The 15,609-nt window shown below is 34.9% G+C and overlaps 2 protein-coding genes across 2 annotated transcripts; one reads left to right on the forward strand and one right to left on the reverse strand.

Annotated features, from left to right (window-relative positions):
- The first annotated feature begins 12 nt into the window (after window positions 1-12).
- LOC143449856 (cubilin-like) lies at window positions 13-5,247 on the forward strand. Its single transcript, XM_076950182.1, has 15 exons — window positions 13-229; window positions 465-562; window positions 639-729; window positions 943-1,077; window positions 1,178-1,349; window positions 1,807-1,961; window positions 2,416-2,594; window positions 2,701-2,851; window positions 3,021-3,226; window positions 3,314-3,461; window positions 3,672-3,871; window positions 4,120-4,255; window positions 4,422-4,597; window positions 4,734-4,884; window positions 5,072-5,247. The coding sequence occupies exons 1-15, from the start codon at window positions 166-168 to the stop codon at window positions 5,245-5,247; spliced, it is 2,238 nt and encodes a 745-aa protein (XP_076806297.1). The 5' UTR covers window positions 13-165.
- A 730-nt stretch (window positions 5,248-5,977) lies between these two features.
- On the reverse strand, window positions 5,978-13,660 carry LOC143449711 (cubilin-like). The gene is made up of 20 exons (XM_076950020.1): window positions 13,490-13,660; window positions 13,152-13,249; window positions 12,943-13,034; window positions 12,689-12,831; window positions 12,319-12,493; window positions 11,381-11,529; window positions 11,094-11,272; window positions 9,937-10,087; window positions 9,596-9,789; window positions 9,372-9,519; window positions 9,057-9,256; window positions 8,766-8,901; window positions 8,429-8,604; window positions 8,088-8,238; window positions 7,738-7,943; window positions 7,443-7,587; window positions 7,164-7,351; window positions 6,901-7,042; window positions 6,557-6,720; window positions 5,978-6,404 (listed from the first exon to the last, which is right to left on the reverse strand). The coding sequence occupies exons 1-20, from the start codon at window positions 13,551-13,553 to the stop codon at window positions 6,225-6,227; spliced, it is 3,081 nt and encodes a 1,026-aa protein (XP_076806135.1). The 5' UTR covers window positions 13,554-13,660; the 3' UTR covers window positions 5,978-6,224.
- Window positions 13,661-15,609: the final 1,949 nt, after the last annotated feature.

Raw genomic sequence — 15,609 nt, forward strand, 5'->3', positions numbered from 1 at the left:
GACTTCGCAGCGCGTAGATTACTTTATAAACTTGGTTGCCACATGATTAACTTTTTCTCGTTTCGCACGAAAATGCCTGACAGGTAACGGAAAGATCAGAAAAATTGTTGCAGTTGTGAACTAGCTACGAAGGCTATTGTTATAAAGGATATTTATAATCTCAGAATGCAGCTTAATAAATGGTTTGTGTCGTTTTGTGTTCTTCTATTTGCTGTTTCTGCAATTAACGGTAAGACTTTATTTTCAAAATATATTTATCAATTGATAATAAAAGTACAACCAGTCCAGAAAAAAGAACGTATGATAATGTAAAAAGTACATAGCGAAAATATTCGTCAACAAAAACATTATTTCACTTTGTAAAATTTAAAGTGGGCAGAAAACTAGGATATCTTTAATATTCTTTTGAAGAAATGTCATGACTCGCTATCAATTAAAATGCAAAAAGTGATCTTTTCTTGCAGCATGTCGCTTTCAACAGCTGGTGAGATATCGAAGAAAAAGCATAAGATTTAGGACTCGCAAACTCAGACCGTATTTCATCCAGTGTCTTACCAGCAAGGTATGGTTTTATGTTAACAGAATTTTTACTTACAGAAGCAGCCAGCTAAAGAATCATACAAAGGTTTTATTTTTAGGCAGAAAAAACTTTCAAAAGTTGGAAATCGATCGTAGATTTTGTGGTTCTTGATACTCACTGGTTCACGGAGGTCGAAGACGGCACTTGCGCGTGAGTTTATTCCCAAGATGCCTGCTTCAGAAAAGGCCACTACTACCACAGAGTTTATAACAAACTTCTTGCAGCCACCAAGTTCGCCTTGCATTAAACGCCTATATAATTTACCTAAAACGCATATGAGCTTGTTTAAACTGTTAATGACAAAAAGTAAATTTAAAATCTAATGAATTTTATTTACTTAAATAAATTTCACTAATCATATACTAAAGCCGCTGGACGCAACAACACAAAATGCTGGAAATTAGCTGTTAAAAAAATATTTCGTCCAAACTCTGCTCTTCTTCCACATTTACTTCAATGTATGAAGCATCGCAAACTCAAAGAAAGTTTAAAAACAAGTGTGTAGTTTATGACAGATTTTGTTTAAAGCTAAGTTGTTAAAGTTTCGCTGCAGCAAAACGCACACTTTTTTCTTCAATTTTGGTTCATTAAAAATAGAAAAGAATGACGGAAGAAATTCAGTTGATGAGACATCATGTGCTAGTAAGACTATCCCCAGGAACTATGAGAATTGTTTCAAAAACTCAATGAAAAATTTAGACAAAAAGAGAACAAGATTTCATCTCGCATCAGTGCTTGAGTTTCTGGAGGATCACTGGATTTGTGAAAGGTACAAGTGCTTCTTTCTTCTTATAGATTTAAGACATTGATTTTTGCGTTTTATTGCTAGAATTTACATGTGGGCTAAGCAGTTTGCAATCGAAACCTAAAGTCTGTTAAGAATTGTTTCAAATATTTAACTCATGTGAGAATTTCCAATTTGACGATTTGCTTATTTGCTTATTTGACAATTTGGCCAAGAGTCAATCTAACTTATACTGACTTAAAAATGTGTATTTCATATATTCAATGTACGGCTTATTTTAGCGCATACGTAATGTTGTTTAGCCACAATGATAAAAATGAAATGAAACGTTTACTCAGTTTTCTCCTTCCAAATACAAAACCGTACTTTTGGCAAATTTTTATTATCATCTAAGTCTAAGATGTTTTCAAATATTACCATTTTCATTTCCGTATTATTTTATTATTTCATTACCTAAATTTATTAGATAAATCTATTGCAGCTCGACCATGACGAAAATCTGTTTCCCGAAAAGCAACGTTACATGTCACACCCAAAGCTGGCTTCGACGGATGGCGAGGTTGACAAAACCAACTTCGCCAATCAAAACGATTTTAAATAAATGTAACGCAAAGATTTTTCCCCGTCCTGTTTCAGGTTCGAGCAACTTGATGTTAACGCCAGGTTTTGAACATCACGTTTAGATTAACTTTAACCAAACCATATGACCTCAGTATAAAATGCTTTATCTTAATCGAAATAAATGTTATTTCAACTTTGTTTATTGGACTATACTTAGTGTGAAATGTTTGTTACGGTATAAAATACAAACTGTACGTAAAGCTTTTTGGCGTAAACACATATCACTGCTAATAAAACTGTTTTCACAAATAAAAGTAAAAAAAACATTTTCAACTTTTCAACCCAGACATTTTTATCCGTTTCATTTCTAAGTAACGTGTTAATGGCCGTCTTAGATTATCACTTTTAAAAAAATGTGTCTTTAAGAAATTTGCGAAACAGCGTCTGCCACTTTAGAACCCCTTGCCATATGGCTTTTGCTACAACTGTTTTCGCCAATGAAATTATGAGAATGTTAGAACTTTGTCAGAGACCTGTGAAGAAGGTTATTCAACGTTGGGGATGCAAAGTACAGTGATGACGTCACCCGGTTACCCTGATAGAGAGAACCACAATTTTGACTGCTTGTACCGATTCGAATCTCAAATCTCACTTGGGTTGGAGCTGAAAGTGGAAGTTGATACTGAAAGTTGCTGTGACTTTGTGACGGTGGGAAAACGGACTGTTTTAATTATATTGACCACAAAGCTTACTTTTGTGCAATGATTTCTTCTTACACTGCCTAATATTTCCTTAGTTTTTCTGTCCTTTGTAGATTTTCTTGAAAAATTCAACCGTTCTAGCAAAACTCTCTGGTAACGTGACAAGAACATTTGAAGTTGATTTTAACGTCAGAGAAATATTTGTTCAATATCACACAGATGAGAATGTGCCAAGCAAAGGGTTTCGAATTACTCGAAGAAATGGTAAGTCGATTTGGGTTGTTTAAACTTAAAACATGATAAAAAGATGTTTAAGATATTAACGTCATTAAATGTGACGTAATGTCGATGGTTTAAACAACTTAAAAATAGTTTAGTTATCCGTATTCTGGTCTAAATCGGTCAAAAATATTTACTTGTAATTATTTTCTAGTTTGCAAATACAACCTACCCACCTACATACCTCATGGAACTGTATGGATGATACATCCCCCAACTTATTATCATCTCAGAAAGATAAACTTGCAAACATTTGGTCAGGAAATGGAATGCAAGTGGACGATCACTGCATCGCCTGGGTCACAGGTTTTGCTTTACATACAAAGAATTCGCATGAGCGTTTGCTGCGAACAGTTGGAGGTATGGCATAGCTTGTGTAATGTAAAATTTGTAAAACAAATTACGTCAAATTTCTACAATAATTTGAAATTAATACAACCGCGTTAGGTATTTGATGGTGCTATGCTTCTTGGAAACTACACCATTGCAAAATCAAGCAATATTCCAATTGTGTCTACGAATGGAAGTTTGACGATACGATATTATACCAATTCCACAAAGCCTAGAAATGGCTTCCGTGCGAATTTGGGTGGAAGTAAGTTTATGTATCAGATTTGCAACACCAGTCTCAGTAAGATCATTTTAAAATGTGTTTTTGTCCTTTATAAAGCACTAACCTATGCCACAAAACATTCACAATATTCCAGAAAAAGGCATTATAGATTACATTCTGACTCTTGGAAGCTATGTCTTGCATTTTAACCAAATATTTTTCAAAGATAACAACATTTTATTCTTTTTTTAGGATATCAACCATGCCACGATGAGTTTAGAGCTGCGGATAATTGGACAAACTTTTCATTCGAAGGTCAACTTTTCACAGGTTTCACACCGGTTATTTGCTACTGGTATATCAGGTCATCACCAGGCTACGCAGTGGCTCTCAATATAACTGCGTACGGCAATATTCCTCCATCACCCTTCTACGAGCTCGAATACATTGAGGTAAAGAAGCTTTTTATTTTATGATATTTGTAGTGGCTTAAGACTGGAAGCTTTTGTAGGGAGCGATACTTATGATGACTTTGTGGAGGTTGGCTGATTTTTGTATCACGGTTTCAATTGAAAATCTCTCAACCAAAACAGCTGTTGATCCTATCTAATATCTGCAGAACTTAAAACGAAGCTTTGGTCCACGTTTTTCGTTTTAACACTGTCGTACAATTAAATTTGTTGTTTATTGTTTTTAATAGATATTTGATGGACCAAAGCTTGTGAAAAAATTTATAAACGACAGTAAAGCTTTCGTGTCTAGCGAAAATAGGTTCGCGATTCATCAATATTCCTACAACTTCAAGTCGTTTGATTTGCAAGCTTCTTACAAGCAAGGTAAGTTAGTAGCTTTGTTTAACAGCAAGTTACATGAACTGTAATTGTGTTTTTGTATATCACATTAAGCAAACTGTTACCACGAGATATTTCTAGTTTAGTTTTTAGTTTTTTTTAATGCTTTAACAAACGCGAAACTCTGACTGACACATTGTCTTGTCACTAGTTCCATGCAACGTCACTTACAATCTCACCGGTTCCGCTTCAATGAAGCTTGCCTCGCCTGACTACGAAGGTTCTCCTTTCAACATTTACCAACGATGCACTTACACTTTGCACGCCCAACCTGGCAAGAACATACAAATGTCTTTGCAGACTTTTACACGGAAAGGATTTGTAGAGGTAATAACAAAATAGATTAGGCCACAAATAATTTGAACTTAGAGCAAGCCGAATCATTTTCAATAAAGAGATCAGTGGCCAAAATATTTTTGTGAAACGGTTGTTTTGATGCTCTATAATGACGTTTTGTATTTAGGTACTGAGCGGAGATATTAATTTCGGTCGTGCAAGCGGCGTTGACAAAACATTTCGACTGACAAGTAGCCGAAATACAATTCAGCTTCACTACACAGCACCCAAAGCTTTTTCTGCAAGAAGTCGAGGATTCGTCGCCACATATCGACAAGGTAACCTCATGTTCTCAGTTCGTGAATTGTTGTCGATATTCTAAAGTTAATGAGTATTTGCGAAAATTAACTTTGACCCCTAGCCTCTTGTAGGCTATTTGGTGCAAATCCGTTGAATAGCAGGCATACATCTTAAAGAGCTATTCAGTCTGAACTACCAAATTTAAAAAAGCTTTGCTTGTCGCAGTTCGGATAGCTTGTGGATCCCTGTTGGAGACCCATGCAACAGTTCAACCTTTTTCTTCGCTTGGTTATCGAAATAAATCTTCAAACGATGTAGTTTGTGACCGCGTAATCACCACCTCTCCTGATAATCAAATCTCTTTGGCCAAACAGAATCTGGAGTTAGACGGGAAGCAATGATCTCGAACCGAACGTGATAATATCTTTCGTTGCTACAATGATTTGAATAACTGCTCCATTAAAAACCAATCATCATTTTTGTCGTAATACTTCGAAATTATATCGATGGCTAGAGCAAGCCACAAGCCGATGCGAATGAACATCTGTATTTGGCTCAGCATCTATTTATACACTCCATTTTTTATGAGCTGTGTGTAGTAATAACAAAGGATAATCTCTGTGTGTAGCATTTTGAGATCTTTTAATTCATCATATCACAAGTTTATTTACTTTGCATACGTTGCTTTTGTCACCTTAAGTTTCGATTTGTTGAGTTGCCTAAAGAATTAAACTGAAATGAAATTGCAAATAAAAAATGCTGCATACATTTGTTGCACTCAACGCAATGAAGTTTAAGAAAGTAGAAGCAGTAAAAGATATTTAGACCGACAACCGCACGACCGACATTCAATACTAAAACACGGCTACAACAACAACCGCGATATATTTAGCCTGTGTCTGGTATTAAAACTACACATTTTCAGATCTTAAATGAGCATTTTCTTGTGATATAAGCTGAATATATTCGTATTGCCAGCTCATGATCTACATTACATTCTTTCCTTCTAAGTAAATTGTTTTCTTATAGACTGCGTATGTCTTTATCACCTGCTTGTATCAAGCACGTTTATGCTTGTGCGTACCCTATAGGTTATAGGTTCATCAAAAGTATATTAATATAAGTTTTTATTGCTCATGGTTTACTTTGCGTTGACTGCTTACATATTGTCGCCGCAATTAACACGTGATATTTAAAAAGTTAGAGCTGTAGAAGCCGTCTGCGCAATGACACAATATACAAGCCAATTTTGAGATAAATGTAAGCTATTAAGTGTTGAGTAATTAATTTGACGGAATATGCATCAACCTTCATGACATACGATCGAATATGTTTATAACTTATGTTTGTAACATTACTTTCTAGTTAAGAGACAAGATTAATTGACGTTGTCAGTTTTTTTATAAGTGACCGATAATTCGTTGAAGTTGTTATATGCAAAACGTCCGCCTACAGTATGAAGAATGGTAAGTGTGTTTCCGGTAGAAGTTACGCTAACGTTTCTTTCTGACCAAGTGGGACCAATAATATTGTAGAGGGAGGTATTTCTTTCCAAAACCTAAAACATAAAGTTTAATTCATATTTAGGACAATTTAACATTAGGTATAGCTATGCACGTTTACATTAACAAAATCTTACTTTTATATGCAAATCATCAAAAACTTGCAAAACTTCAGGTTTGTTGGTTTATTTGTAAAAACATTTCTTACTTGAAGAGGTGCGTCAAAGTATGCCTTTGTAAATATTTCAAGTTGGACACGTGATTCTGGAGACGTTAGGAAGTTGTATTGACAATTTATTTTTCCTTTTATTCTTCTGAAGGGAAAATGAATGATCTTTTTATCCGACGTGGCAATGTACTCTTGCCTACAAACTGAATTAGAAATGTGTAAAATCATTAACATAACTATTAGGTAATATATATCTCATTGTACAGCATAATCGGCATGTTATACTTTTTAAGAGAATAACAGAAACTCTAACTTTACATAAGTTTTGTTATGTTGACAACTGTTACATTTTTGCAATTCGCACAAAAAATAGCCAGTAACACCTTCTTTGATATTTCCAGCAAAATTGTCCAATCCATCGTTTGAATGGAAATAAATTCGAAGAACATCTTTCGATGATGTGAAACGCTGAGGTAGACTGAAATTACCTTCCAGCTTGGCAACTGTCTCCGTTCCATCTATTATCTGATGTTTACGATATCAAGCAAAACCGGGTTAAAATTACGCCAAAGCAGCTGTGAAAAAACATGTTAAGAGGTAAATAACGTTAATGAAACAAAAACGAAGTCTAATCAAGCATAACTACCGTCATGTAGGTATTTGGACTTATGAAGTTTGCTTGTAAGATTTTGAAATCTATGCGTTTGAAATAGTTTCCGGCCTGGAAATTCCAAAAGCTATCCTGACCACTCTCACATATCGACAAATTGCAAATTGCCTGAGATGAAATTATCCCTCCAAAAGCACCGGGGTTATTCCAACCATTGTTGACGACTATAAAGACGAACAGTCAACTATTCATAGAAACTGGAATGCACCAACACGCGAAACAAAATACGAAAAATGATTAACATGCTGTACCCACTTTCTTTATACGATGCAACAAACCCTCTTGAGCCAAAGGGCAAATAACGACGAAGTCTAATTCTCACAAGATTTGAAGTTGATATGAGTGTTTGATTTGACCTTGATCCACTGTATTTGCCCAAATTTACCATCCGGTTGTAGATCTGAAATGTTGTGCTGTTTATGTTTCATAGCTTATAGTTAGTGGAACAAAGAATAAAACGTTCAAAAACATCATAAAAAGAGTTTAATTCAGTTGACATCGGCAAAACTAGCGATAAGTTATCAACTTAAAATCAAAAAATAAGCCGTACCCCTAAGGCTTCGCGTTCATCAACCAAATCAATGTCCGTGATCGTCAATAAAATTTGTTTGCCAGAGGAAGCGATGATTATCCACTCACAAATTTCAACCTCCAATCTAGTCCGGTTATTGTCTGAGATATCGTTTGTGTAACCAGGCGAGGAGAAAACTTGAAGAGTTTTGTTGGCGGCAAAAACAAAATTGCATTTGGGCTTCCCTATGAAAGCAAAACAACGTTACATATTCACAAAATTGATTCTTAGAATAATATAAACCAAACGACATGAAAAGTTTATTTTAGTAAAACGAGCATTCTAGCACAAAATTGAAATTTGAACAACTTTAAAAATGAAAGTTATACATTGTTTAAATGTTGCCACGAAACCGCGGCTAGTAGCAGAGCGAGCCTTCGGTGCTATGTAATGAAGTTGGATTGTGCTGCCGGTTGATGTGAATCTATGTGTTTTGTTAACTTTCCCAGCACGACCAAAATATACGTCGTCACTGTATATCTGGAACGAAGTAAAGTATTAGTTGCTATTATGAAGTTTAATTTAGTTGAGAGATTCGTGTTGTATTCATTGAAGCTTTTAGGGGTCGAATTTCATGTTACGGGAGTGCAATATAAGTAAAATATAAAAAGCATAGTAAACAACTAACTTGACCGAGTTGAATAAAAATCGTTTTGAAATTTTATTTTACTTGAACGTATCCAGTTCTAGAAAAAGTTTTCAAAGTCATTCGTATCTTCTTGCCAGGTTGGGCGTGCAAAGTGTAAGTGCATCGTTGGTAAATATTTAAAGGAGAACCTTCGTAGTCAGGCGAGGCAAGTTTCATTGAAGCGGAACCGGTGAGATTGTAAGTGACGTTGCAAGGAACTATAGAATTTGCAGACATTTGGTAGTCAGGGTATAAGTGTACAAGTCAAGCTTTAACTTTTATCTTATCTTGAGCGTATTCTTTATGAAGTTATATAATCATTTGTCTTACACCTGTTGGACACAAGATTAATATATCGGTTTATTTGTAAGAAAGTTACCCTGCTTGAAAGAGGCCCGATATCCAAACCAGTCGAAATTTCCTGGCTGAAAACTGATTGCCAAACGATTTTCACTTGATACATAGTTGTGATCTTCGTTACTAAATTCTTGTAAAAGTTTTGGACCGTCGTATATCTGTTAAACAACGTTAACGCATAATTGAAAAGAAATAAAAATACAAAAGTATTTTTTTAAACGATATTGCAGTATTTTCAATGTGACAGACGTTCAGCTATTTTGGTCTGAAGCTAAATTACAAATTTTTCATCGAAGATGAAATGTCAATTTACCTCCAACCAGTCGTACGGATATTCACTTTCTTGTTGATCTTGGCTACCGAAAGAAACGTTGAGTACGACTGCATAGCCCGGTGAAGACCAAAAACTAGAAATACAATGATCCAGGCGATAACCGTTTTGATATTCTTGCTTGACTGTGACATTCTGCCGTGTGTCCGTGGCGTTATAATCGCCGCCACAAACGTAATGTTCTAAAGTAAACGGTTACCATATTAAAATTAAATACCAGCAATGTTAAAAAAGGTTAAAAGATGAATTAAAATAGTTTGAAGTTAAAACAGCTTACACTCAGGTGGGAGAATTTACCTGTATAAAATGTTGCCCGAAAACCGTTCCCACTGACTGTGGAGTCTGAATGATATTTTATCGTCAAACTTCCATGCTGGGACCTGATCGGAATTACGCTCGCTTTTGCTATCGCGTAGTTCCCAAGATTTACTGGACCATCAAATACCTGTTTAGAGAAAAAAGGGAAGATTAATTATATAATCTAAGCTCAGTTATTTTTGTTAAAATCATGAGAATTTTACTTCGAGTTGTTCGCAGCAGATATTCATTTTTATTCTTTCCAAATTCAAAACAACTTGACCGCCCCGTGCCCCTGTGATCGTCCACTGACAATCCATTTCTTGGCCAAATTTCTGCAGGATGGGTTCACGCGGATACGCATATGTCGGCGCGTATATCATAACTCCTTCGTCTGACATATGTTGGTGCATGCAAACTAGACATAAAAAACTGCCGTAAAAACAATTTAAAATATAAAGGTTTACAAAATGCAAGAAAAGTATCTGCACATGTTTTGAAGAAAACATTTACTTCTAAAAATACCGAATTAGTTGACCATTAGCGTCCTAAATCATGAACGCACCATTATTGCGAGTAATTCGGAAACCTCTGCTCGCTCCACTCTCATCAGTGTGGTATCGGACCAAAATCTCTTTTGTGGTGGAATTAACTTCAAAAGTTCTGGTTACATTGCCAGAGAGTTTGGCAAGAACTGTCCAATCCGGACGATAAAGCTGAAAACCGAAAAGGATAAGTGCACTATAGTCTACTTCGAGTTATTCGAACCGTTTTAGTAGTGTGAGCTTAAAATGTCATTATATAGTGAAACCTCGTTAACTCGATTTCATTTAACTGGAAATTTCGAATAAATCAAAGTAATTTCATCGGTTTCTGTGAATCCTTTATTAAAATGCATCTAAATATTTAACGATAATTAGCAGTTTATTGAAGTATTCTACAGTAGTTTTCGGCTTTTCGACTAAGGTACAGTAAAATGCTTTAGTGGTTCCCAGCAGAGCATACTTAACGCTGTAGTTATCTCGAAACTAGTCCTAAAAAGATTCATTGTAACGTAAACCACATGTTGATATCGTTGGGTATTGGGTTGTTATAACCTAAAAAAGTCGAAGGATAACTATCTACATTTTAACTTCACGTTATGTCACCCACGAGGACTCCATTGCATAGCATGTAAAACTCGACTGGAGGCTATCAAGATCTGATATATAAAGGTTTCAAGCAGATATACCCAATTTTATATAAGGTGAAAAGTGTAATGAGAACGTTTACAGCAACTATACTGAGTAAGATATAAAGACAGTTTGACAAGTGTAAGCTGACCCCAGAAAGGTTACATTTTTCTGTGATAACCTATAGTAAGCTTTTCTAGCAGACTCAGTGGTGCAAGACCAAAAAGATTACAAGAGTCAGATGTTGCAAGCACCGTGTTTAATTATACATTACCACAACGTACAGTAGAGTACTCCTTTGAACAAATTTCTAAGTTGTCATCAATAGGGAACTACAACAAAATCTGTGTTAGTCGATTGTTACCTCCCATCAATCTATTGTGTCTTGTTTTTTTGCGGCCGAGTTTATCAACTTTAGGTAACTCGAAAAAATTTAATCGATCGTTCCCTTTAATTACAAGTAAATAACCGATCTTGCATTGTACTGAATAAATGAAAATTTTATTTTTGTTCATTAAGTTATAACGTATTCAGGCTTTTTAGTTCTTACCGTTACAAAATCACAACAGCTTTCAGTATCGACTTCCACTTTTATTTTCTGTCCGAAAGTGCTCGGAGATTGGAGATGATACAAGCAGTCAAACTCATGATTTATCTGATCTGGGTAACCAGGTGAAGTTACTTCAGATACCTGAGTTCCAAAAGTTGGTAGCCATAGGCGGCAATTTTCTAAGATGAAATAACATTTAATATCATTGCTACTATTTAAATTTAAACGGAGAACTTTGGCAAATTAAAACTCAATCGAGTATAACGAAACGTCACCAAATTTCTCACCAGTTGAAGAACGCGGGAATATCTCATTATTGCAGTGGTCTACAGGCCAGAATAGTTGCGTCCCTCGCGTTACCATGTCAGGAAGAAGTCGAAGCCAGTTTGGAGGATGGCAGGTACTGCTTTTTGGAGAACAGCTTCCTGGTACTGAGCTAGAGTTGAATTAGAATAAAAAACAACTTTTGGTTATTGATGGGTTGCTAATTACATGTCCAGTTTACAACTTGCCGACAAAAAGAAACGCAGTAAACATCATGAACATGTGTGGAAGTGATAACGTCATATATAGGCCTAGTTAACCCCATTTTACTTATGTGCTGCTGAGACTCTGCCGCAGATCACATAATTCGGATTTGTGCAAAAAGTACTGAAGCTACAGTACAGCTTTTAAAGTTTTTGACTTTTCCTGAAATATCTTCCTTTACAAGTTGATTGCAAAATCAAGCAAATATAGTGTAAAATAATTAAGTAGTTATTGCGTAATTAATACTATTTGAAGCATGTATCTAACAATTTATGCTGCTTGAGGTAACGCATCACAGGGTAACGCAAAATTATGTAAGGCCAGTTCATTGTGACCTAAAAATTCATTAGTACCTCGTTAATTCATCAATAATCTTAAAATTACTAATCTTAAAAAAATTCATCAGTAATCTTAAAAACAGTAAGATCAATAGTTTATCTGGAAAAGGGTGTAAGGCTTAACGTAAATATGATATTAACCGCAGTTTACCAATAACTTACTTATAACGTTTCATGTTAGCAATGTAGCATATGATATTTGACGGCCATTGTTGAAACAACGGCAGTTGTATCGCTGATATTTTTTGTGCTATAAACTCTAAATGAGTATGGCTGTGTCTCAGTTACGGTTATAGCAATTTCAAAATATAATCAAGTAAAATAGAGGTAATATATAGGCTTTATTTTTCACTGTCTACCTGACACACATCCAATGATCTTCCACAAAACCAAGTATTGAATCAAAATCCATGGTTCTTATTAAGTCCTTGAAATATTTTTCATGCAACAATCGAAGGCATTTCTTATACATTTTATATAAAGTATTATTCTGGTGTAGACAAGTATTCCCATACGACGCATTGTTCCTTGTTCCTTCATATTAGACGTAATAAAATATGTTGTGTTAAAAAAATTTCGTTTGATATAAAAAGAACTTTAAAAGTACAAATTAATCCTGTAAAGTTTTATGATTGTTTAAATATGGTTTTGTTAGCTTTACTTTCAAAAACATAAGAAATGGAATCTCTGTATTGTATTTCTTTCGTAATAAGAGGAACTTTATGTAACCTTGTTGTAGATTTGATTTAACTTTCTTTTGCTTTCCTCGTTTTATGCATTCAAATACAATTGGTAACAGAGTTGAGTTTGGTCGAAGCAATTGTTTGATACTTTTCTTCCAGCAGGCGGCAGTGTTGCGACCATAACCTTTACTGTATGATAAAAGATTAATGTGGCTATATACAGTAACGTAAAATGTTTAAAGAGATTAAAAGTTAAAATCAAAACGCGTTTCTGAAAGGAAAATTTATAACGACCTTTACCCGCATGTTTCGTCTTCAGTTTTCTTGAACCATTTTGTGTCAAGAACTACAAAATCTACGATTGACTCCCAGGACTTATACATCTTTCCAGCCTGGAAAGACATTAAGCTTTCGTCAAAACAGAGCATAGTTTCAAGATTTTGGAATCTTAATCTATATTAATAACTGTCGTTGTGTTTATTTAACAGAAATGCGTAAGTGCTTCCGACCTTCCTCGATAAACATCTGACTAAATTTGGTCTCAACTTGCGAGTTCGGTAAGATATGTCCTTCCGATTTCTTCTCATATATTGTTGAAACCGGCAAGCTACAAATAAAATATCGTCATCAAACATTATTTTGGGAAGCAAAAATAAAAAATATAATGTTGGAAAACTTGAAAAAAATCAATGAAGAAAATTACTAAAACTAGGAGAAATTATTTTTCAGTATTTTCGACTTGACCAATATAGTAGGAGTTGAACGATTTTTATTGGCAAAAATAATACTAGTAAGAGTAAAGCTGTTAATGCTGTTGACAAAAGTAACCAACCAATATTTAGCTTACCGTGACAAGCTGTAAGATAAAACATCAAAACAATTGCTACAAGTATCCATTTATCAAGCTTCATTTTCAGTTCCTAACATTTACCACGGAACCGCTTGCATAAGTGATATATCTAACTCCTCAACGCTCTGCACGCTTTTAGGTACGCAATAACTTACCTGTAGTCAGAACACTTTCTTATCCCTACTGTCAGGAATGTGAAAGATTATAAAATATTTGTAAAATGGCTCTTTGAGGTATTTTTGGTAACTGCGTGGGTGATTTCCATTTTGCAAACAGCCAAATTGTTAGGGCTGAATAGCTTTGTAAATTATCAACAACAGTAGACCGGAAATAATTCCACCAAAAAGGTCATATAGAACAATTAGTTGTAATACTAGTTTAATTACTGTACATTTATTAAAATACAATAACAATCGTCGAACTGTTTCAAAGGCAATACGATTCCCGGTATTGCTCCACCATCATTGCCAACGAAATAGAGAACTTTCCCAGGTTACGTTGGTAGTTTATCTCACGCACATTGCCCTAACGTATTTTTCAGCTTAAAGCCATTACTGTTATGCATCTTTTTCCAATCCTTTCGTTTAAAAATATGACTCTGGGTACCTGCAGGTTAAGGCAGCAGGTATATTGCACAACGTCATGGTTATTTTTACCTTTCCAATAAATCTGTTTAATTTAGAATTCTATATGTATGTTAAATTTTTCTTATTTTTCGAGAATTGCGTACAACTAGAACAACTACTGCAAGGAATAATCTCAATGCTAACAATTGCAATGCGTGTACTTCACACGACCAACGCTTAACTGCAATCGACGTGGGGTGATGCGTGTTGCACTACCTGGCATATTGAAATAAACTCCCCACATGCCACATACCGACTTCTGTCTTTCTGGTTATTGAGCGAGATGAACGGTGAAGGTTGATGAGGTTAACGGCTATTTTTCGACGCTAAAAAATCTCATCCCAAGGCGTAATTATTGCTGATTTATGGTTAGCTATTAACGAATAAAAGTAACCTTCATATTGCCAGATAAACAAATGATAATCTTTTAATTAGTTTTATTGGTTCGACTGTCAGAGCTATAAAAAGCCCGACGTATTGCCTAAACGTGGTTTATACGACTATTATATACATATTGAGTTAACTGATTAAGAAAGTGATTGAGACAGAAATTATATAAATAGCACATCATGACGTATAGCGTTTATAGCAAGAATGCTCAAACACAACTTGCCCAAAGTGTAAATGTTGTAAGTAGGTAAACATTGAAAATTTGGGAGTTGGTCAGTTGAACTCGATTGAATATCAAATTGAATACAACCATTGAGATATTCATCATATAATGTACGCAATCCAAGTGACTTGTTTGTCACATATCTCCCTGAGTTAACCTTGAATGAAAATGAAAGTTCAAAGAAAAATTAACTCGAAAAAGTTACAATAGCAGGTCTTAATAATTATAACAGACATTGATATATTTGTCACTTGATACACAGAAACACGTGAGTATCATATTCTCAAAGTTGTAGGTTTGATCCTCACGCGATACACCACTGATGACAAATGAGAAAATGCGTATTGCGTTATTGCAATAAACTATCCACTTGTTACATACCGACTGATGCGGACTTCTGTCGTTCTGGTTCTTGAACAAGATGACGATTGACGTTTGATGACCTTGATGGCTATACTTCGATGCGTCGATCTTATTCTAACAAAAAATATCGTTATGTTCGTCTAACGAAAATTTTTAAGTGCAAGTGGATCGGGCCTTCAACGAGAAACATCTGACTAGGTTTGGTCTATTATATGAAACCATTATGTGGAATTGTTATTGAAATTGACCAGTACAGTAGGCTATAGTTTCAAAAATGTTTACAGGCCCAAAGTGCTTATTAAAATAACCAACTAACATTAAGCTTACCGTTACAAGCTTTAAAACAAAATTTCAAAACGAAAATAGCAAGAATCCATTTATCAAGCTTCATTCTTACGTTTTAACTCTGATCATAAAATCCATTTAAAAGTGGAAAACTTAACTCTGTTCTGGAAAGCCAATATTTTTAATGCTTGTTTGTTAGCTTATCTATGGTTATAAAAATACCTTCTTAA

The sequence above is a fragment of the Clavelina lepadiformis genome, chromosome 3, assembly GCF_947623445.1.
Source record: "Clavelina lepadiformis chromosome 3, kaClaLepa1.1, whole genome shotgun sequence".
Taxonomy (NCBI): Eukaryota; Metazoa; Chordata; class Ascidiacea; order Aplousobranchia; family Clavelinidae; genus Clavelina; species Clavelina lepadiformis.

Excerpts from the sequence above, each read along its gene's own strand:
- LOC143449856 (XM_076950182.1), top strand. The coding sequence starts at position 166 with ATGCAGCTTAATAAATGGTTTGTGTCGTTTTGTGTTCTTCTATTTGCT. Across the intron at positions 563-638 it reads TCCAGTGTCTTACCAGCAAG|GCAGAAAAAACTTTCAAAAG; the intron begins GTATGGTTTTAT and ends TTTTATTTTTAG. Across the intron at positions 3,872-4,119 it reads ACGAGCTCGAATACATTGAG|ATATTTGATGGACCAAAGCT; the intron begins GTAAAGAAGCTT and ends TGTTTTTAATAG.
- LOC143449711 (XM_076950020.1), bottom strand. The coding sequence starts at position 13,553 with ATGAAGCTTGATAAATGGATACTTGTAGCAATTGTTTTGATGTTTTAT. Across the intron at positions 12,494-12,688 it reads TAAATCAAATCTACAACAAG|GAACAAGGAACAATGCGTCG; the intron begins GTTACATAAAGT and ends TCTAATATGAAG. Across the intron at positions 10,088-11,093 it reads GCTGTTGTGATTTTGTAACG|CTTTATCGTCCGGATTGGAC; the intron begins GTAAGAACTAAA and ends TTCGGTTTTCAG.